A 21,827-nucleotide genomic window follows, 5' to 3' on the forward strand; every position below is an offset into this window, starting at 1 on the left:
GGTACAATGCTGATCAAAAAAGAATTCAATTCCTCATTTTTATTTCGTCAAGACAAAATTTAAAAGTGTTAAATCAGTTAAAAAAATATATCATGCATGCATTACATATTATATATATATATCAATCTTCATTCATCATCATCATCATCGGAGTCATCTTTATCGTTAGGCGACTCGTCTTCATCAACCATTGAATCGAATACTGCAAAAATAAAACATAAATTGTAAAATGAACGTAAATTCATCTGAACATGTTCGAGAAAGAATTGTTATCAACTTACCAGGAACATTGGTGATTAAGTCACTCACAAAATATGGAAGTTGGTCACCTTCGAACCCTTTGAAGGCATATATGTTGTCCTGCTCAATCCAACCATACTCCAATGGGTCTAAAGTTGTGAGTTGCTTTTTGTAAGCATTTCTCCAAATAGAAGAAATATAGTGGGCGTTCAAAAGTTGTTGATAAAGCTCACTCTTATGCGGTGGTATTGAGCTTGCCTCAAATTTTTGATTTTTTTTTCTATAATTTTCATTGATGTCTGAATATTTATAGTTGCTAACGAATAGCTGGAACCTTCCATCATCTACATCACTAGATTTTTTGGCATTGTATAGCTGGCAAGTTAAATGTTGAATGATAAAAATGAGGAATTGAATTATTTTTTGATCAGCATTATACCGTATTATTTATAATTATTCCATAAAAAATTCACTTCTTTATTGTCTAACTAATGAAGTTTAGTATATAGAATATAAAAAAATATTAATTTCGGTAAATACATTGCTAAAGTAAATCGCAAGTAAATTATATTCCTCTAAAACAGTGAACGGAAAACATAATATACATCTGGCCGGGTAGTAGCTAAGATTTTATTATATGTTGATGTATGTACGCAATGTAGAGGTCTGCCGTGATCAATATAAATTTTTAAGACTATAATAAACAACATATTATTAAATCAATGGCTGATCTAGTCAATTACTTTCAAAATTTTGCATTTTCAATGCAATTTAGCATTTTCAAAGTGGTCTGCCACAAAGTAAAATGCGCGATAATGGTCTGCCATTCTTATTTTCCGATAATAATAATCATATATTTTCAAAATTTCAAAACGGCAGACGTGGTCAAATGGATTTAAAATCCGTCAAAATCGGTACCTGTCCTACCTGAGCGCTCGGCGCGTCGACCACTTTGAGCTTAATGAGTCCCCACCTCATGCATGGTAGGTATAGGGGTCTCAATGTACGAAAATTCAGGTCTGGTCAAATACATACAGGTAGAGCCCACGGGCTCTTGGGCTGTTAGTCGCCAGCTCGTCGCTGTCGCTATATAGCATGCGACGTCTCGCGCGCCGCCCCGCCCCGCGCGCCGCCCCGCGCCCGCAGCGCCGTGCGGTCCGGAGCCGCGGTGCTCGCGGCGTGCTTGCGGCGTGCGGGCGGCGCCGCGGGGTGTCGGCGCGCGTCGGATGTGATGTCGAGTAATATTTATAAAACATATTTTATTCCCGGTATTTTTTCGATTACAAGCAGACATGATTTAGCTCTGAAATGACCTTTTTTCTGGGGTGTTTCTTATAAACTTTTCCCCTACTTCTACAGATTCGCGCGGATCTGAGAGAACGAGCTAACACTAGTCCCAGAAAGAGCAGTGCTTCGCAAAAGGCTCAGAGCTTCTTAAGCACTATATCCCTAAATATCATTTCCTATGTTAACAACAATGTTGATCTTATTTTAAATCAACATTAGATGATGATCGAGCTTTGCTCGATTTTTTTGTTTGATAAATTCTGTTTTTTAGAAATTATACTTAAATACGAATTACATATTGATAAAATGATAAAATATTTCAAGATCGTTTAGGCATTTTTAAGTGAACACGTGAGTTAAAAAGACACAAATAATATAAATAAGCAATTAATTTTCTTGGTCTAACCTTAAACCAAACACTCATTGGCTTCGGGTTGCTTAACAACGCCATCTGCTGAAGCTTTAGTGTGTTTTTAAAGCAGTTAGTTGCTCTCAATTAAGAAAAATAGTATTATTATTCGCCAATAGATGTCGGGAAGAGTCAAAGTTGATTATTGAAAACACGAATAAAACAACGTTTTCTGAAAATAAATCGTAGCTAGATCGATTTATCGCCCCCGAAATCCCTTGTATACTAAATCTTATGAAACTCGTTGGGGCCGTTTCCGAGATTCATATTATATATATACAAAAATTGCTCGTTTAAAGATATAAGATAAGATAGACGAACCTTGGCAATATTCTCGAAACACTTCTTGAGATGCGGCTGGACGGAGGCGGGGTCCCGCGCGTGCGCCAGGATGAGCAGCAGGTCGTCGTCGCTGAGGAAGAAGAAGCGCGGGAAGCAGAGCCTCTTCCGCGCCGTGTAGTGCGCCAGGCCGCGCGCCACCGCCGCCAGCAGCCCGCGCGCCTCCCGCACGCTCTCCAGCACCGCGCCCTCCGCGCTCGCCAGCATCTGCGGCGCCGCACCCGTCAGCCCGCGCCCAGCACCGCCGCGCCCCCCCACCCGCCTACCTTGGGACACGCGGCCGCCGTCCCCATGATCCTCCTCCATATCCTCTCCATGGTCCCGTACTTCTTCGCCTCGAAGGGGAGCTGTCTGGAGATGTCCTCCGACGTAAATATAGGCTCTAGGTACATCCAGTCCCTGGTTATGAACAAGTATAGTTTGAGATGAAGTATGAACTTTTTAAGGATCTGCAACATTAGAAACGTTATCCTCTTTGAACTAGTGGCGGCATGGTAATGATATGACATTGTTGATGTCCATGGGATGTCGGCATCAAAACAAGCTCAAAGTTTTCCTTTAAAACTAAAAACGAGTAAAATAAAGTATACTTTTTGAAAATTGAATACTAACTTCTGGCATTCGATCCATTCATCCAGAACCATCTGCATCATCCTCAACTTGCTGTCCCACTCCTCGATACGGAGTTCAAAGGCAGCTTTGAACGGACTGAAGCCGAGTTGCTGGGTGGCCAGCAGGTGCTCGTCCAACAACTGGAGGGTCTCGTCGGGGACCTTCATCATGTACGTTCCTAAAAGTGGAGGGCGGCGTTTGTGCAGAGGCCAAACCGAACTGGTCCCAACTTACAAACCACATTCGCTTTCAGAAACAAGCTGACAGCGCCGCAGCAGAACGTTGCCGCGTCCGTGGTCGCACAGGCAGACGCACCGCAATGTAGCATGCGTTACAACTGCTACTTAAGTTTACCATTCAATTAACACTAGATAATGAAAATAATAATGAGATTTGATTTAAGAATTCAAAATTTGACTATTAATAATGAATAAATACCGGTGTTCTTGTAAGGCGTGATCTCCATGGTCTTGGTGGCCCAGTCCGTCTGCATCTTGTCCAGGGCCTGCTCGATGACGTACTCCTTGGAAGCGAGCTCACCGATCTGCGCGATGAGGTCGCCGTGTTTGCCGACGCCTTGCTTGAGACACATGTCGAACGTCTGCTTCTCGTTCATGGTCAGGGTTATACCTGTTTGTATTGTAACAATCTACGTTTAGAAGAGACACATGACAACTGAAGGTTTAATATTATTCTGGGGGAACATTTGAAGCTAAACTGTTTTGAGTCCAACCACTCCAACCGATTAAAACTTTTTTTCGTTGAAAGATCCAAATTTCAGTTAAGCCAAGGCGCAGAGGGACCCCAGCGGAGGCAATCGAAGGGCAAAAGTTACTCGTCTCTCCTCGTTCCGGAAAGCTCGTCTGCCGTTTATTTAGTCCACGACGGAGGACGTAGCGGGTAGCATTGTGGACTAAAGCAGATAAGTCGTGAACTTGTTCAGCCATCTACATATGTGCTTAATGAATAAAACCAAGACGCAGTTTGATTCACTGTTAAGGGGAAGAAGCGATAAGTTGGAACGAACACTCGTTATACGTACCGGCTTTCTCCATGAACTCGTTCCAGTGTCTCTCCTTCATCCCAGGGTTCCGAACGGCTTGGATGATGGGGATCAACGGCCGAAACTCGTCGATGTCGTTCTACGAGCGCGTTCAGACTCCGACCATTAGAACCAGACGAGCAGATGTCGACTGACTTATTGTTTAGTGTCGCTATGTGTCGCCGGACGGGCTGGCGGCCGTCAGCCCAGTGGTCGCGGAAGCCACAGACATCACGATGTGAGTAATGCCACACCCCCCTTTTGAGCGCAAGGTTGAAGTATTCTCTCGGCGTTGTGAATGACTTTTGAGATAGACCGACTTTATTTACGTGAACAAGGGAATTGAAACGATTGACAGTAGGTATAATACCATGTAAAGGATATAATAGGTATTAAGAAGTCGTCTTAAGGGCTTAGTTTGACACCACGAAGTATTTCTTTTTTTTTTTTACTGCCCTTGTAGGCAGACGAGCATACGGCCCACCTGATGGTGAGTGGTTACCGTCGCCCATGGACTTCAGCAATGCCAGGGGCAGAGCCAAGCCGCTGCCTATAAACGGTTTGTCCACACAGCCCTCTGTTGTGATAATGATAACAACTCCAATACTGATTAATTGTTAATTGATATACTTACACTGAATGGTGACTGTTTATATGATAAAAATGACATTATGCGAGTACGTGACGCCTTGCTGATGGCGGTACACAAACTGACTCGAAAATGAATTACTTTGATGTAAAATGCATCAGTGTGCAATATGATGTGCGCGCTGGCCCGTACAGTATATTCTAGGGCATAGGAAACACAATTAAATTGTTGCGGCTGGCGCACCCTCCTAATCGATTGGCGACAGAAATAGACAGGACGCGCCCCGTGCCTGTATGCCACCAAACTGCCAACTGCTCAGTATGGCGCAGTCGGAATATTGCACCGACTTTAAAACCTAGTGACAAAATCAACTAACCTTGACGGAAATAGCTACATTCTGAACTTTAGGCAGATCGGCGAAAACCTTGATGCACTTGAGCACGGTCTTATAGTACTCGTTGACCAGCGGCTCGATGCTGTCCGCGTCCACGTACATCAGCGGGTTGTCCACCCACACCTCGCGAGCTTTCAGGAAATCTACATCACCACAACACAACATCATCATCACCATCATCAACAGCCTGTATCTCTCCACTGCTGGATGTAGGCCTCTCCCATATTCCGCCACAATGAATGATCCTCCGCCTTCCGCATCCAGTCTCTCCCAGCATATCGCCGCGAGTCATCGGTCCAACGGGCAAGAGGACGCCCAACGCTGGAGGACCACAACACAACACCAGGGGTCTATCACAAGTTAAAAACAGACTAACGTCCAAGTGTACTTTATTGCACTGATTATCTTTGTGACTGCTGTAGTTGAGATGGTCTCTGCACCATCTGCTGACATGCCTCCCTACCCAGTCACCTAAGACCTCGCACTTCCAACGTGTACATACCCGAAGCGGTTACCCAAAGGTTCCTGTACGGCTCAAATTCCTTGACCAGTCGGTTGAGATCGGCGAAGGGCACTACCGGCTGACCGAATAGCTTCTGTCTTTGGTTGAGAAGGCGGCCCCAGTCCTGGGCATCCTTCATGCCCTTCCAAGCCTTTTTAATGTCGTTGGCTATTTCGTGGACCTGAGAAATAACAAAACATAATACATTCAACGGTTGAAGTCCATGATCAGTTTCCAAATTACGAGACCACAATAACTCGTGGAGCCATTAGAGCTGTCACCGGGCCGCAGCACAGCGCGTCACCTTGTTGAAGTCGTTCTGCAGGGTGAGCTGCATGCACTGCGCCGTGAACATGTCGATCTTGTCGAACAGCGCCTGCTCGTCCTGCTGGTGGAGCTTCCAAAACTTCTCCTGCTCTTCTTCCAAGAACTCTATTGTGGCCACCACCTTCGCAGCAGAATATAATATAATAATATAATCACTTCTCTCAAAACATAACACGAATAGCCCACCGCGGCCTCGATGGGGACCACTAACGTTGACAGTCCTTAACACGTGACTTAGAGTCCAGTAAAAAAATGGCAAATTTCGTCATAAAATTTTGTACATTAGTATTGCAAGGCTTTTCATTTGGTTGTAACTAACTTGCTTATTGATGTTCAGAGGCCATCCGATGGCTTCCCACAGCGCCTTGAAATCTTCGTTCTCCAGAGGCGTGAAGAATGCGTCCAGCACTTCATAGTCCTGGTGGAGGAGTCACGTCATCATGAAGTTCTTTAACTATGTCATTATTTTCTAAGTTTGAACATTAATAAAATGTGTATTTCGTCTCTAATAATTTGAAAGTAATAACAAACTCAGAGTAATTTCTTTTAAATGAAATATCATTAATTTTGAAGCCCTACGCATTCGGTGACAACTGAAATTTTAACATTGCCTGCTTCCACCGAGGTGAGGAAATGACCTACCGTGAAGACTTTCTTCATGATATCATCTTGAGTCTTCAGAGCAAAGGGCACGGACTCCATCCACTCCCTGATCTCGAACACGTGCTCGATGGTGTTTGGTTTCTCGCCCAGCTTCCTCATGACGGCTCTGTAGGCCTGAATCACGTCGTCCACCACCAGCCTCACCTCCTCCGCCCACATCGTGAGCAACGCCTTTATGATCTCCGATCGTTTATTCACTAACATTTGCTGAAATTGGTAAAACACACAATGCGACTTGGATTCAAGAGAATCCTCCGTTACTACGCCATCCTTAAAATTATTAGAAAATATTAACAACAATCCCAAGATAGAACTGCTGGTTTTTCCAAAGATTACAAACGAGGACCAAGGTACCATAGTTAAAAAGGACCCAATTGTTCAGTTTTGTCATACTAACTTTAAGGGTGTCTACATTGATGGCGAAGGGTCCTATCACAATGTACTGCGGTAGACGCCAAATCAATTCCTGTTTGGCGTCGTAGTGCATCTGGAGCTCTTCGCGAGTTTCCGAGGATGAGTGCTTCTCCTCGCGGAACTTTCTGGAATGACGATCTTTATATAAATTGAGCCGTTATGCAGCAGATTTCAACTCGCGCAAATGTCAAGTTCCGCTGCAACAGCACGAAGGAGATACTCGTAATACTCTCGGAGCCCGCAAGCGTCACTGGATAAATAAATAGCAGAGCCTGTCTGGGGACATGAAGTTCAATTTCAATAACATCAAAGTTTAGTACGGTGCCCCGAATTACAATGATTTATAATACTCGCGGCATTTATTTTATCAAACAGTTAATGAGGCTGAACAGCGTTAATTGTATGAAAAACTTGATTACTTCAAAATACTCGGGAACCATGTATCGCGTGTCGATACAATGACAGAAATCTACCTGTTGTTCATTAGAGTTGGGTCAAATGATTTAGGTACGCATAAAAATAATGTCATGCCCAAACATAGATTTAATTACGGGAAAGTTTAAAAAAAACACGGATAGGTATATATTTATTTTTACCCGTAAATGCTTCTGATCAGAAGATGAAGCTTTGTACTTCTTGCTTTAAAATTACAGATTTCCATAAAACAGTAGGTATTCCTTTTGTGTTACTCCCTCAAAAAAATAAAATCAATATAACATCGCAGACATCAATTGCTAAAATTTCAATTTTGTAATCTCAGCGGCTTAGGCTGAACAGTCTTGAGTCTGTCCGTCAGAATTGTGTTAACGCTGCTGAAAACTCTGAATAAGCGTACCATGCTTCACGACTTGTCAAACTTCACGGTAGGCAGCGGCTTGGCTCTGCCTCTGGCATTACTGAAGTCCATGGGCGACGGTAACCACTCACCATCAGGTGGGCCGTGCGCACGACTGTCTATAAGGGCAAAAAAAAATAAAAAAATTAGGCAAGAAACAACTCACTCCACATACTGCTCCACGTCCAGCTGATACAGAGACGTGTAACACTCGTACTGTCGAAGATAGGCGAGGAGGGGCACTTTGGCCTGACGGTACGCCTTGAGCAGCCGCTCCCTGTACTCGACCACGTTCGGTTCCAGTAAACCTGGGAGAAGTCAGGTCCAACGAGTCAAATGTGGCCCATATTAAAATAAACACTAGGGTCAATGAAGTGAAGTTGATCTCCGAGAGAAGACTGCCATGTGAAACTATGTGGCCACTACTATGGGAAAGGGATAATGGTAAGCGTTTCTTTTTTGATTGGAAGACTATCAAAGAACTTACTGTAAATTAGGAGTTTTCAACTTATTTTGCAGGGCTCTCGTTATAAACTTTCTCTGGTTATAATAGAGAGGGAGAGAGAGTGAGATAGCAAAGACACTGATTATAGCATGTCTTGTGAGGCCGCACGGGCACCACCAACCTGCCTATTTCTGCTGTGAAGCAATAATGCGTTTCGGGTTGAAGGGTGGCGAAACCGTTGTAACTATACTGAGATCTTAGAACTTATCTCAAGGTGGGTGGCGCATTTACGTTGTAGATGTCTATGGGCTCCAGTAAACATTTGACACCAGGTGGGCTGTGAGCTCGTCCAGCCATCAATGCAATAAAAATAAAACACTCGTGTAGGGTACTTATAATTACATTTTACAAGAAAGCAAACTTATTCATGTACCAAACAAGAGAATGAGATCTGAGAGCCCCCAGACAAATACATCAAGTCTCCACTAAAGACCTCATCTATTATTGTATTTCGGAAACATTCTCGGCTCATTTTCTATTTAACAGCCTGACCATGGACTTATACCAAATAGATATATTAAAGGTACGAAGAGACCATACCTATAGAAGTGAGGTACAACTCTTTGTCGAAGACGAGTCCCCTCATGATCATCGGGCTCACTTGCGGTATGAAGTGACATTTGTACAGCATGTCGCGGAACAGACGCTGCGTCACGACCTGGCGCACGCGGCAACTCATTACTAGTTTCTTTAAATTCTCATATAGCAGTTTTATTCACAAACTAGCTGTGCCCGTCCGCTTCGCTGGACATTTAAAATTAACATTATTATTTCTCACCCCCACAAATATTCTCATCATTAACGTCCCCGCAACTGGTGTAGGGAGTCCAACTCAAGACATTAGCCTATCCATTAAGTACATGTATTTTCTACATGGATACCATGTTTCAAGTCAATCGGATGCATGGTTCAGTAATTATAACGGAACATCCGTAAAAACCACTGTAGATTTATATATTAGTATAGAAGAGCTAGTGACAAAAACTAGAATGCCGGTATCGCCGTCAGGTCCATCACGAGGTATCGTACTGTCCGACTTAAAATTTTCGTAATTACAATGCGATTGACATTTCAAATTTAGTCATTACCTCTCAACACCATGTGGGCTAGTCGCTACATTTACGTCAACTGAAGACCAGACCAGCACCTAAGAATAGACTACAATACTTGAGAACTTTTCTATATGCCTGATCGGTGTACAAACCTCAAACTGTTCAGGATCTGTGGTGTAGTACGGTCCGTTCTCGGATATCATGAGGTGGAAGTAGAAGAGTGTTGGCGCGGACGTCCTAAAGGGCGTGTTGATTAGATCCTCAGAGTCCCACTCGAAGTCTTCTCCACAAGAGTAGGTACAGAGACAAGGAGTCTCGCACATTGCGACGTACATGGCCATAGATTGCTCCAAGCAGAACCTCAGTGCATACTAGTGGAGAAAGAGATGGAATCACTACTTGATTATTTACACAGAGATAACAAACTACAGAATTAAATATTAATGTTCTGTATCGTTAGAGCCCTAAACTGGGATTTACTGAATTGTAACTATATGAAAGAGGCACGCGACGGAACAACTACAGCTGGACCCCAAATACCAAACATCTTCTTCGCAACGATTTCAACTCCTAATGAGAATCGAATTCGAGCACTGTGTAACATAAGTTAGGGTAACTAAACACCAGACCTCGGGGTAGCGCCGCGTGTCTGGTTGTAGTGTTGACCGCGGGGATCCCCCTACTCTAACCGGGTTTTGACCCCGGACGGAGATCGGACGTCGAGTGTAAGAGTGCAGGGGAGTCGTTTAGTGCGGTAGGGCCCTAAAATTCCTTGGGTTCACGGTCTGCTCCCAACACTTTGCAGATTATCAAGTTCCACATACACCGCGTGCCCCCTAGGCGCGAGGACCTCGTAGGAGGTTCGGCCTCAGGCCCGAAAAAAATATAATAAACACCAGACCAATGAGACTATTACAAACGTAACCAATTGCTAAAAACATTAGATAAGGATCCTCAATAAATATAAAATAAGGGTCTTTATTTGATCAAAGTCCACTTTTCGTGTCACTAACTGGTCTGTTTCCCTTCCTTGTGTTACATGTAGGTACAATAAACGACAGCACTAGTGTACCTGCATCCGGAACCGAATCAACTGCAAGAACCGGCACAGCTTGCTCACGCCGTAGAACTGCCACTTCTTCTCGTATATGTTGAACCACCTGCAAGGCAGAAGCATCTCCGGAGTTCAACTCTCTAGTCCTCAACAGACCCAGGTCTGATGATCTTACATCAAAATAGTCGATGCGACTCACAATCCTGATGTATGACCAAGAACAACCCCATCGTCAATTATTAATAACATTCTTCTTCTAATATTTCCTGTCAGACACAACTTTGAGTAGTTTCTTGTCATGATAAGGACCAAGATAAGAATAAAAACTTACAAGTTGCCAAAAAAATAAGGAAGTTTGAAGAGTCCATTCGATGATTTGTTACTACCAGTGTTCGTAGAGAGGCGAGCTTATGGGACTCGTGGTATATAGTTATTGTATCTCAAGGCCTCGGTAAAACACTCCCTCAGCTTCGAAGGACGTCTCCCGTGACGTCATGTGTACTTGTCAATTATATCTAATAAGTTATACACGGACTAAGCTCTGCACAGTTGAACTTACCCTTTGCCGACATCCCTGAAGGACATTCGGATGGCATGCGCCGTGTTGTTCAGCCAGGTCATGTTCAGATACTTCAGCAACTACGAAACGAAATTGATTCCCTTGAGGCTTCATAACTACGAACCGTAGGACAGTCAATACTGAGCATTTCAAATTGTCCGTCGCTTAATCGACAAGACGGTCCATCTACTCGTGTCGATTGATGCGACTATTTGGCAGATGGTGAAATTTTTATATTTTTTATCGCTTAGATGGATGGATGAGCTCACAGCCCACCTAGTGTTAAGTGGATACTGGAGCCCATAGACATCTACAACGTAAATGCACCACCCATCTTGAGATATAAGTTCTAAGGTATCAGTATAGTTACAACGGCTGCCCCACCCTTCAAACCGAAACGCATTACTGCTTCACGGCAGAAATAGGCGGGGTGGTGGTACCTACCCGTGTGGACGACCTACCACCAGTAAGAGACGTCCTACCACTACCACCAGACCAATTAGGTAAAACTTGCTGAACGCGGACAAATCATCAAAACATATTTAATTAGTTGTACCAGCCAAGTGATCACCAGTTCAGAACATCAGCGAGTTGATAACAAGGTACACGAATTACAGGATAAACGTCGCCTCAATTATATGGTAGGTACAAAATACGGTGCATTAATAATTGACAACTTGAGTTTCATTGAAAAAATATTTAACAAGTATATCATGATTATGCATAGATTTTTGGTAGCAAATTATACGGTGACACTGGTAAATGCCACGACGGGAAATGCTCGATAGCTAAGGCTCGGACCGGCGCGTTACGGCTTACAAGGCAGGTCCCCATACTTGTACACCTCATCCGTCAGTTAAGGGTATTATTCAGTTGGAAAGATAGACTAGAGACTTACTAGACTATGAGGAGTTACCGCATTCAACCTACCATAGAAGTACAGTGTTGCTGAGCAGCATCGAACTCGGCAAGAGTGGCGTTCCTGCCATAGTTACTCGTGAAGAACAACATTGATTCCACCTGTTTTCAAAACCCACGGTGAACTTTATTATTATCAGAACAAATAATGTTAAATTGATTATTCATTTGATACACTGAACGTTGCCCACTGAGTATCTCGCCGGATCTTCTCAGCGGATCGCGATTCCGATTTGGTGGTAGATTCTGTGAAGCACTGCTCTTGTTAGGGCCAGTGTTAGCAACGTCATCAGGTTAGAGCCCCGTGAGCTCACTTAATAGTCCGGTTACGCTGGCATAACCCTCTAAGGATACTGTAGAGTAGCTTAGGCAGGGAAAAAATGCCAATATATCTAATATTAAAATAGGAGGTGTTGTGAGTCTCTGCGGATCGGAACACGCTATGACTCTGTATCTACAGTTAGACGAGAGCAGGAACTGTGGTAGATACAGTGAGCACATCGCTATATGCGAGGATCGAGCTGTGTAACGATAACGTTTTTTTTTCCTACCTAGCTGAGAGCCTTGAGAGGCTATTTCAGCGTAACCTTAACTAGTAGGTGAGCTTACGGAGCACAAACCTGACGACGTTGCTAACACGAACAACCTAGCAAGAGCCGTGCGTCGCAGAATCTACCACCGGATCGGAAACGCGACCCACTGAGAAGATCCGGCGAGAAACTCAGTGGGCTGTGTCTGAGGGTTAATTTACTCGTCGAGCCCTTCGTCGCAAGCCACGGGTTCGGCGGGGACGATGCCGGTGCTTGAGGTTGATAACGCGAGGAGCAACATTAACACTGGAGCCGTAGCTCAGCGGACGTGATAAAAGGAACTGAAACCTCAGCACGTAGGATTGGATAAGATATTATTATTCATACAAATATTTAAGAGCTATAGACAGTAACCATAACCACAACTAGACCTTCGAGCATAAATTTAAATATGTTCAATTGCATTACTGTATTTTTTCATGAATATTTATTAATCAAAAACTTCTGAGTTAGGCAAATATAAATTTAATTTCACCTTGAGGCACTCATCAATGACCAGCAGCAAGCAGGACACAGACTCGGACAGGACGAACAAGGACCGCCACTGGTTGTACCGCACCCGGTCGCCGAACTGCTCCATCAGACACTCCAACTTACCTGGTGCATTCCATCACAACACTACGCATCACGCTCACATGGCAGACCAGCATACAGCAGTCCATGACTTAGCGATACTTCCGAAACACAATATCAACGAGGACAGTCACACCAGCTCTGAGCTAGCAGCGTGACATCCTGCAGGGCTCCAGTGGAGATGCTCTGTCCTTTTCCTACGTGTTTTGGCATTAGATGCGGTGTATAGGGCACACGTGAACAATGTCGTCACTATACAATATAAGTCTGCCTGCAGATTAGTTTAAATTTAAAATGCCTTATTTCTGAATCCACTTTAATGTTGTTATCGTAATGTCTATTAAGACCGGCACGGTGGCGCGACCGACTTTTACGAAGATGCATTACCATAATTTGAAACTTAAAAAATAATAATTTAAAACTTTTGTCGTAGAGATTTTACAGAAATTGTTATTTTGTCCAAAGCCACAGTTTCCAAGACGCTCTGTTACAAGTAAGCTGCTTACCATAATCTGGGACGGGAGGTTCGTACTCCTTAGTGGGTGCAACTATAAAATTATACAATTCCGGATAAGACTTCATCGTCTGAAGGATCTTCATTTTTCCTTCGATTTTGCTGTATGATAAATTTGCCTGCAAAAGAGGAGTACACTCTTGTACACTGGCTTATTTATTTTTGCAATTAATGTCAAAAGAGCCAATCTGGAGCGAAATCACACTTAACAAGTTACAAAATAAATAAAAATATAATTCTTTATTTGACACATATACAGAGTAAGCATATAAAACAAATAATAGACGGTGACAAATTGCCGGCCTTATCGCTGAAAGCGATCTCTTCCAGGCAACCTTGCAGGGAGATGAATAAACAAACAAGCATGGATCTTAATAAACTTACATAAAAATATATACTTACACGAGTAAGTATATATTTTCACGTGTGTATATACGAATATACACATGTGAAAAATAAATACAATATAAGATACTTACATACGATTAAATACAAATAAATACTAAAAATATGCAAGTAAATATAAAATATGTAGCAACTTGTACAATTATATTGTAGGAGCCATATTATTGTGCAAGGTAGTGCGATTTTAACCTGAACTTGAAAATTTCCGGCGAGGACGATTGTTTGATGCTTATGGGTAGTGCATTCCATAAACGGACTGCTTCAACCGCAAAGGAACGGTCATAAAACGACGTCCCGTGAGCCAGAAACTTCATCATTAAATTCTAAACTAAACTCCTTCGCTGTGAGAACTCGAGGAAGTAAGCTTTAGGCCGATAAGTCGTCACGGTTCCGGTCGTGTCACGGCGCGCGGGAACAGTACAGGTACCTCGTTAATCAACGCACGAAGATGCTCCTCGTCGATGCTCTTCGCCTGCTTGTGGACCCGCACCATGCTCAGGACCTTGGGCATGAACTGCAGAGGCATGCTCGACAAGCCGTCCAACAGGAGGCAGTCCAGATACAGATAGAACCTTAGCAAGAAACGATATACTTTTGAACTTGCCTAATTAATTGTTTTCTTAGCCATTACAGTCAGCACTCGCAGAGGGATAATGTACCAAACTACTACTGACGCTAATAATATGTACCTACCTGAGATTGTTTTCAACTTCCCGACGCAGGTCAACAGCAAATTTGACCCGACGCGCGAACGTCTCTGGATCGTCAGCTTTGAACATTAGTCTGATGCGAGGAATGCTGCAAAAATACTTTGAGCATACATTTCTTCTTCCTCCCGCAAAAACATTTTCAAGACCAGATCTCAGCGTTGATTTCTACCCAAATAAAAACTTAGCACGTCAAATAGGGTTGTGCTGTGAATAAGCGCATACGATTCCATAAAATGATAACTCTACGGGATGACTATGATAAGAATACGGGATGTAACTATACTTGAGACCTTAGAGCTTGTATCTCAAGGTGGGTGGCGCATTTACGTTGTGGATGTCTATGGGCTCCGGTAACCACTTAACACCAGGTGGGCTGTGAGCTCGTCCACCCATCTAAGCAATAAATAAAAAAATAAAAAATAAAAATGACGTGATCTTGTCAAAGTATTCCTCGAAGCACTATTTATGGAACACATCCCGGGAAACACAACTCTCATTGTGTTTGAGACGGCGCGACATCACGTATCGGGGTTAAACGAACAAAGCCTTGGAGTCGCGTGTGATCAGAAGTCAATAAAAATGTACTTGTATCTCCTCTTGGTTCCATCCAGCGCCATCACCTCCCACTTCTCCGTTTTTTCATCAAAACTAAAAGCCGCAACATTGGTCCACTGTCAACAACAAAACGAGCTGGTAGAACAATAAGGAATTGTGTGACCACCTCACGGCCCACCTAGTGATAAGTGGTCACCGGAGACATTGGACGTCAATGACGTAAATGCCGCCTTCCACGACTAGACATTTATTCTAAGTCTTAGTTTTAGAGTGCAAGGGCGCCCCATAATTCAAACCGACACGCATTACTGCTTCACGGCAGAAATAGGCAAGGCGGTACCTGTTTCCGGAATTCGAACATCGGCAGATCCGCAAAGGTCGATAAGATCGCATACTTCTTTAAACATAGGACTAGTCTAATATTATTGTTCTATGATATATTGTAGTTATTTTAGCCTGGAGGTCAGTCACTTGAAGCAGTTTCAAACCTATGATTTTAGGGTTTTTTTAGGCAGACGTGCATACGTCCCACCTGATGGTGAGCGGTTACCGTCGCCCATAGGCTTCAGCAATGCCAGGGGCAGAGCCAAGCTGCTGCTAACAAAAGTGGCCTAGTACCTAGTTTATATCCAGTTCAGATATTTATTAGGAGATATAGTAAGTGACTAAAAGAATGAGAAGGAGTCTATTGACGCACTAACCTCATACAAAGAGTTGAAGGTCTGAATAAGGTCCACGTTCCCCTTGGTTGGTTTCGCATCATCTTTGGGAATGAACGCCAGCCCTGGGCACGGATACTGCTCACCTTCGATTAGTCCTAGCGATAACCATTCCGACGGTATGCTGGAAGTACGAGTCATTTGTGAACGTTCACGAGTGCTCACGCATTTTGTTATGCTGTCCATTTATGATCTACGAGCCACCAGATTGTTATTGTGCCATTGTTGCCAGTGCAGAAGGTAAGTATCTCGACCATATCACGGTCAGGACACAGCGGCGCAATTTCTTATTATTTTGGTATCATTCACTACTCGTTGCTACATATATTGTCTTCCTGAAATTTAGTTATAAGTACGTATGTCCCCAGATACATATGTACACATATAAACTCGGGCTATAATCATTGTATGCGACTACTCTGGACGTCCTATCCATTAGGCCACGAACGTTTCATTGGAGAATCACCCGATTGATCTATTACGGGGCCCACAGCTGATGGCGAGCTCCAATGCGATGCAGACAGATGCAGTAGGTTGTAGAGTACGCCCGCATGGGCGGGTACTACCATCCTGCTTATACTTGCCACGAAGCAACCATACGTTCCAGCTCGAAGGATGGCTTAGTCTCTATACATCCAGTTACTCAGGTTTCGATATTTTATTTTGCGATAGGTGATGGTAATCACGCTCTGATGCTTAAGGATTGCAATAATCACTTAAACTTTAAAGTAGTTTAAAGGATGAGTCGTAAGACCTTCTGTCCAACCAAAAAAAAGCCTAACGTGAAATGTGTTTATAAGTGGTCCGAGACAGTGACTGGACGTTCACTCACCGACAGTCGAAGTCAGTGTTATCGAAAATTTCCAATTCCAACTTGGGGAAAGGACTGTAGAGTCCATAGCAAAGCTGGTCATCAACTTTGAGGTCTTCGATAGGAACCAGCCAGAACGGCTGCACTCCGAGATCACGAAGCATTTTCTGTTTAATATAAACGTTAGTGATTTCGTTACTGCACGGTCAGATAATGACAAAACTCAAATAAGGGCAGGCGCAGAGATAATAAGAATCTGAGTCTAGTGCATTGAATGCACGCACGGGTTAGGATTGTCAACTTATTTCTGACGAGAAGCAGTCATTAGTTCCGGCTTGATTTGAGAGCAGACGCCTGATAGAATGGAGGCGGGCGATGACAAACACGTCGCATACAGATGACCACTTATCACACGACAAGACAACGACCGTTACAATCTCGGCGCCATCATCCATAATTACATTATATTAATATATATATCTAAGTTATTAACAACGCGGTTTCGATTTTGGTCAGATTTGTTCAGTTTGTTGTATCGATACTATATAGATATTGCTATTGCTAAAGTAATGTAAAGAAAATACATTCCTCGTTTAGCCCCAGGGCCTTACGTTTGTCCAGCATCCACTAAAATCAGTCCTAACAAACTATGTTCCGGGCGATTTCAAATCTTCAAACAAGAATCCGAGGGATTATTTTACAGAAGACGGTGCACCTGGGCCTCTAACACAATGGTCAATGAACACAAACAACGAACTGTAAACATTTTGGCACCTTGATATTGGCGGCCAAGAATTTTCTTCTCAATCTCTCGATCTTCACCAGTCGAGGAATCTCCTTGGGAGGGACCACGTTCAGAAACTGAAGCTTTGGCACAAATGTCTCGAATGGAAATTGCTATAAAAATAAACAGCACACTCAACACGAATGAAAAAAATGTTAAAGTACATAATTCGTTCTTTTCATTAATGATTTTGTATCTAGTTTTCCCGCTTTATTCTAACAATTCATTATATTTTTTATGTAAACGTGTAATGACGTAAGTACACAAATATGGGAAAATCCAACGAACGAACAACGTTAGTAGGTATACTCGTATACTGAAGGTTCGCGTGGCCGTCTGTGTGTTGAATGAAGTTCAGTCGCACTGGTTGCACCAGGACCCCTTGAATCCTCCAATAATCTAGGATTGTTGTTTATTAAGATATAAATTTTATCAAAAATGTGATTCATTGCCAATAATCAAAGCAAAATTAAATAAATGAACCGGTTACTATTACACCCGTACCCCGTACTGGTATATTATACTAACAATACTTTCATCTTCACGGTAGGTCGTCCACCGACCCGGAGGTAACAAAATCTTTTGCTTTGGCGGCTTCGGCAGAGAAATAAGCGTTGGAGCCAATTTATCCGTTTTCGCCTTGAATCAAACAATAATTATTGTCGTTCGGAACTTCTATCTGCAAGCTTAACGTCTAAATTTCAATTTTGTTAGCGAGATTCAGATTTTTGTCAAAAATAATCTGCTCTATGATAGCCACCGCTACAGAACTTGAGCAATAATTTTGAAGAAGGGATAGTAAGGACAAGGAATCGTTTTGTGTTATCAGCGTTGATGTCTCCGGCTACTGAGTATTTTAGTCTTATAGCTATCGGGTGCAGCAGCTATGGTTATGCGGAATGTAAATATTACATAAATGCATAATACATAGAACATACATTTTAATTGACAAAATAACAACATTAACGACGACGTGCGTAAATCTCCTTAATTGCTACACAGCAAAGCACAAGTGACTGACGAATGAACTTTATTATTAATAGCAATTAACTTTAATAGCGCTTCCGCGTCAACCAAACTAGTAATGATCCTACGCGTCTACGCGGTTCCGGTCGACTAAGCAGTTTGATCGATGCATCAAAAACTACGTCTTGGCCTAAACGTAAACTATAGCTACTCCAGTAGGTACTGCGTAAATTTGATGCGGTTCGAAAAGTTATCGACCAGAGCTTATCTCAGACTTCGCTGAAAGGAAGAATGGTTGGATTCGTGAGATTGGAACGTATGTAAACCTGTAAGATCATCTTCATTCTCTTCTTAACGCATATATCTTTATTTGGATCGTCTTTTGTCATATCGGACACGAGCTCCGAGTAGTATCCTCTCTTCGGGATCGCATTTCTGCTCGTGTTATCATAAATTACATCAAACTTTCGTAATTTCTTCTTCTTACTATACATAATTTCTGAATATTATATTCAATTCAACTTGTAATTGCGTATTGCGTTTTAATTATTTCCGAAAACGTCAAAAGGCTCGACGTTCTGGAATCAAAAGGAATATTGCGCAAAGAGAATTTAATACATGAGAATTACATTCTCTTTAGTGAAAGTTAGTATACTTTCTCTAAATAAAAGCTTATACTCTAAGTCAGTTTTTTTTGTGGGCTAGGGGCCAAACCTCTTACGAGGACCCTGCGCCTGGGGTGCGCGCGTGATATGTGGGACTGGACAGTCAGCAGACGCTGGGAGCGGACCGCGGGCCCAAGGATGGCATTTAGGTGGTACACCAACCTGCGGGGTACCACCTGCCAATGGATCAATCTAAATCTGCCATAACTTTACTATAATCAAAATACAAATAGGTATATAACTATAAAAACAAGTAAAAAATCTGGCTTTTAATATAAGCCATGTTCGCCAACTAAACAAGACAAATGTGCCGAGTTTGTACGCAATGTTCCTTACAACTAGATACAGAACAAAACGACACCATAATGGAAACTAATCTAACTTTTAATGTACGGAAATAATTTTATTCACAAAACATTAAACAATTACACTACTTAATCTTACTATTAACATGGAGAATGCCCTTGAAAATTTATATAAATATGATCATTCAAAATAATTATAAAGAAAATGATATGTTCATGTTCATGTCGTGGTTACTATGTCTTCAATATTTGAATTAAGTTATTTTGGACGTCTGGGAAACATTGTTTGCTGGCAACGTAACTACCTAAGGCAGGGGCTCCCAAACTTACTTTGTATACTGCCCACTTTGCGAAATAAATTGTTTTTAGCGCCCCCATTTTTTCATCTACTTAAAAACCACTATAGCGAGAGCTCAGTCAGTGTCTAAAAGTCTTTCTAGATGAAATAAGAAATCGCCTCCCAAGCCTCTACACAACGCCTCCATTTTTTCTGGATCTCTTACCGTTCTCCTTTAGGCCTGTAGCGACCACAAGGGGGCGTCACCGCCCACTTTAGGAAAGGCTGATCTAGGGCAGTCTTTCTCAAAGTGGGCGATAACGCCCCCTGGGGGGCGTTTGAAACCTAGAGGGGGGCGTTAAGGGGCCCACGAGAAAATGGGGGGCGTTGATGTGGGTTAGGGGGGCGCTGTAAAATTTGTAATTTCATTTACTTTATACTATTTTAAATTTTACTAAAATTAAAACTCACCTACTACACAATGACGAATAATTAGTTTATATTTCTACCCTGTATGATGTTATAAAAACTTAAAATAATTAACATAGATTTCGTAGGATAGCCCACACACCGTACGCAATCAAGTTGTAACAAGTTTCTGCGGAACATGATCGATGATAGTTAAAAAATTAGAGCAATTTTACCTTAATTACACTGCACCAGAAATTATTTTAAACATTAGAAAAAATCTACCATGCAGAGTTTTAAAATATTACACGTACGTAAACTAACACAAATTGAGGTTTTCTTTACTATCTTTCTTGTTTTTAACATAAGGGCATTTTAAAGCATTTTCCTAGCATTTTATAAGAAATTACTGATGTGAGAATAATAATTTTTATATAAAATGGAAATACGTATATAATTATTGTTCAAAAACTTGTCTTAGAGTATTATTTTTTACAATTTACCCATTACCGTCCAATGTCAAATAGTATAGTATAGTAAGCCTAAACAGCTCACTTATTGTAAACATTGTTTACTATTTTATTTCTATATAATAATAGATTGAGGAAAAAGTTCCTTCGCATTTTTTAAGAAAATTCACAACATTTTTTAATATAATTTATTCACATTTAACTAAAGTATGTCGGTACCATTTTGTTTGATAGCTTTTTGCCATCTTTTAGGTAGGGACATTATCCCATTGCTATAGAAATTTTGGGGCTTCTGATCAAAATACCGCGACAATTGGTTTTGGCAGTCCTCTCGTGATGTTAACCTGACACTGCCTAAAGAATTCTGAAGAGACCGAAACAGGTAGAAATCTGAAGGTGCAAGCTCAGAACTATACGGCGGATGCATTAACACCTCCCAGCCAAGCTCTCTTAATTTTTGCTGAGTGGCTAAAGATGTGTGAGGTCTAGCGTTATCGTGATGAAAAACCACACCCCTTCTGTTGATTAATTCCGGCCGCTTTCTCTCAACTTCTTGCTTTAATCTCATCAGTTGCTCGCAGTAGAGTTCAGAATCGATGGTTCTGCCTCGTGGTAACAGCTCATAATGTATAATGCCCTCCCAATCCCACCACACACACAGCATCACCTTGTTGCGAGTTAACCCGGGCTTCGCCAGAGTCTGTGAAGCCTGACCGGCCTTTGACCACAACCTTTCTCGTACGTTCTTGTCGTACGTGATCCACTTTTCATCACTAGTTATCAGCTTCTTCAAAAATGGTTCGGTTTCATTACGTCGTAATAAAGAATCACAAATGAGTACACGGTTCGTTAGGTTCTTTTAGTGACCTTTTTTGTGTACCCAGTTTTTTCAAATGCGCCATACCTATTTTGTGGTCAATTCCCAGTTCTTCAGTTACGTTGTAACTACTGATATGCCGATCTTGCTCCACTTTTTCAAAAATGGCATCGATTTTATCCGTAATAAGGCGACCCGAGCGACGTGCATTTTTGACATCAAAATTTCCGGATTGAAAACGCTTAAACCAAATTTGTGCTACTCTCACAGACACAGCACTAGGTCCATAAACACAAGTTCATACATTTTTAAGCTATTGCATAGCTTTTATCGCGGGCCTTGAGCGCGGCGACCTAATCATGAAATTCCATAACGAAAAAAACCTAACACCCCTCACTCCGCCTACCATGTAGCTCACGTTCAACACATTCACACGTTGCACTTGTGTAGTGTTTCTGAATAAGCGCGTGGCGTGATGTCACACTGCATGCGAATCATGAAAAGTCTGCCCATCTCT

The 21,827-nt window shown here is 42.3% G+C and overlaps 1 protein-coding gene and 1 long non-coding RNA gene across 6 annotated transcripts in view; both read right to left on the bottom strand.

Moving 5' to 3' along the window:
• The window catches only part of LOC110385420 (dynein axonemal heavy chain 1), a 56,666-nt gene extending 37,724 nt beyond the window's left edge, over positions 1 to 18,942 (bottom strand). For all 5 annotated transcript variants that reach the window (XM_038015384.2, XM_038015383.2, XM_038015385.2 and 2 more), the window contains exons 1-27: positions 18,695 to 18,942; positions 17,931 to 18,041; positions 17,393 to 17,515; positions 16,640 to 16,785; positions 15,790 to 15,931; positions 15,119 to 15,204; positions 14,517 to 14,621; positions 14,251 to 14,395; positions 13,411 to 13,537; positions 12,807 to 12,928; positions 11,754 to 11,843; positions 10,824 to 10,903; positions 10,283 to 10,370; positions 9,363 to 9,581; positions 8,699 to 8,816; positions 7,820 to 7,961; positions 6,802 to 6,943; positions 6,384 to 6,611; positions 6,061 to 6,159; positions 5,719 to 5,862; positions 5,415 to 5,595; positions 4,895 to 5,055; positions 3,930 to 4,029; positions 3,326 to 3,517; positions 2,888 to 3,065; positions 2,542 to 2,674; positions 2,258 to 2,482 (exon numbers count right to left, since the gene is read on the bottom strand). In XM_038015384.2, the coding sequence (XP_037871312.1) occupies positions 2,258 to 2,482; positions 2,542 to 2,674; positions 2,888 to 3,065; positions 3,326 to 3,517; positions 3,930 to 4,029; positions 4,895 to 5,055; positions 5,415 to 5,595; positions 5,719 to 5,862; positions 6,061 to 6,159; positions 6,384 to 6,611; positions 6,802 to 6,943; positions 7,820 to 7,961; positions 8,699 to 8,816; positions 9,363 to 9,581; positions 10,283 to 10,370; positions 10,824 to 10,903; positions 11,754 to 11,843; positions 12,807 to 12,928; positions 13,411 to 13,537; positions 14,251 to 14,395; positions 14,517 to 14,621; positions 15,119 to 15,204; positions 15,790 to 15,931; positions 16,640 to 16,785; positions 17,393 to 17,515; positions 17,931 to 18,041; positions 18,695 to 18,862 (3,795 nt within the window). In that variant the 5' untranslated portion in view covers positions 18,863 to 18,942. The remainder of the gene's footprint in view (positions 1 to 2,257; positions 2,483 to 2,541; positions 2,675 to 2,887; positions 3,066 to 3,325; positions 3,518 to 3,929; positions 4,030 to 4,894; positions 5,056 to 5,414; positions 5,596 to 5,718; positions 5,863 to 6,060; positions 6,160 to 6,383; positions 6,612 to 6,801; positions 6,944 to 7,819; positions 7,962 to 8,698; positions 8,817 to 9,362; positions 9,582 to 10,282; positions 10,371 to 10,823; positions 10,904 to 11,753; positions 11,844 to 12,806; positions 12,929 to 13,410; positions 13,538 to 14,250; positions 14,396 to 14,516; positions 14,622 to 15,118; positions 15,205 to 15,789; positions 15,932 to 16,639; positions 16,786 to 17,392; positions 17,516 to 17,930; positions 18,042 to 18,694) is intronic.
• LOC134200056 (uncharacterized) lies at positions 8 to 1,259 on the bottom strand. The gene is made up of 2 exons (XR_009974792.1): positions 282 to 1,259; positions 8 to 202 (listed from the first exon to the last, which is right to left on the bottom strand). It is a non-coding gene; the product is annotated as an uncharacterized LOC134200056 (long non-coding RNA).
• Positions 18,943 to 21,827: the final 2,885 nt, after the last annotated feature.

This window comes from Bombyx mori, chromosome 14 (genome assembly GCF_030269925.1).
Source record: "Bombyx mori chromosome 14, ASM3026992v2".
In the NCBI taxonomy this organism is placed as follows: Eukaryota; Metazoa; Arthropoda; class Insecta; order Lepidoptera; family Bombycidae; genus Bombyx; species Bombyx mori.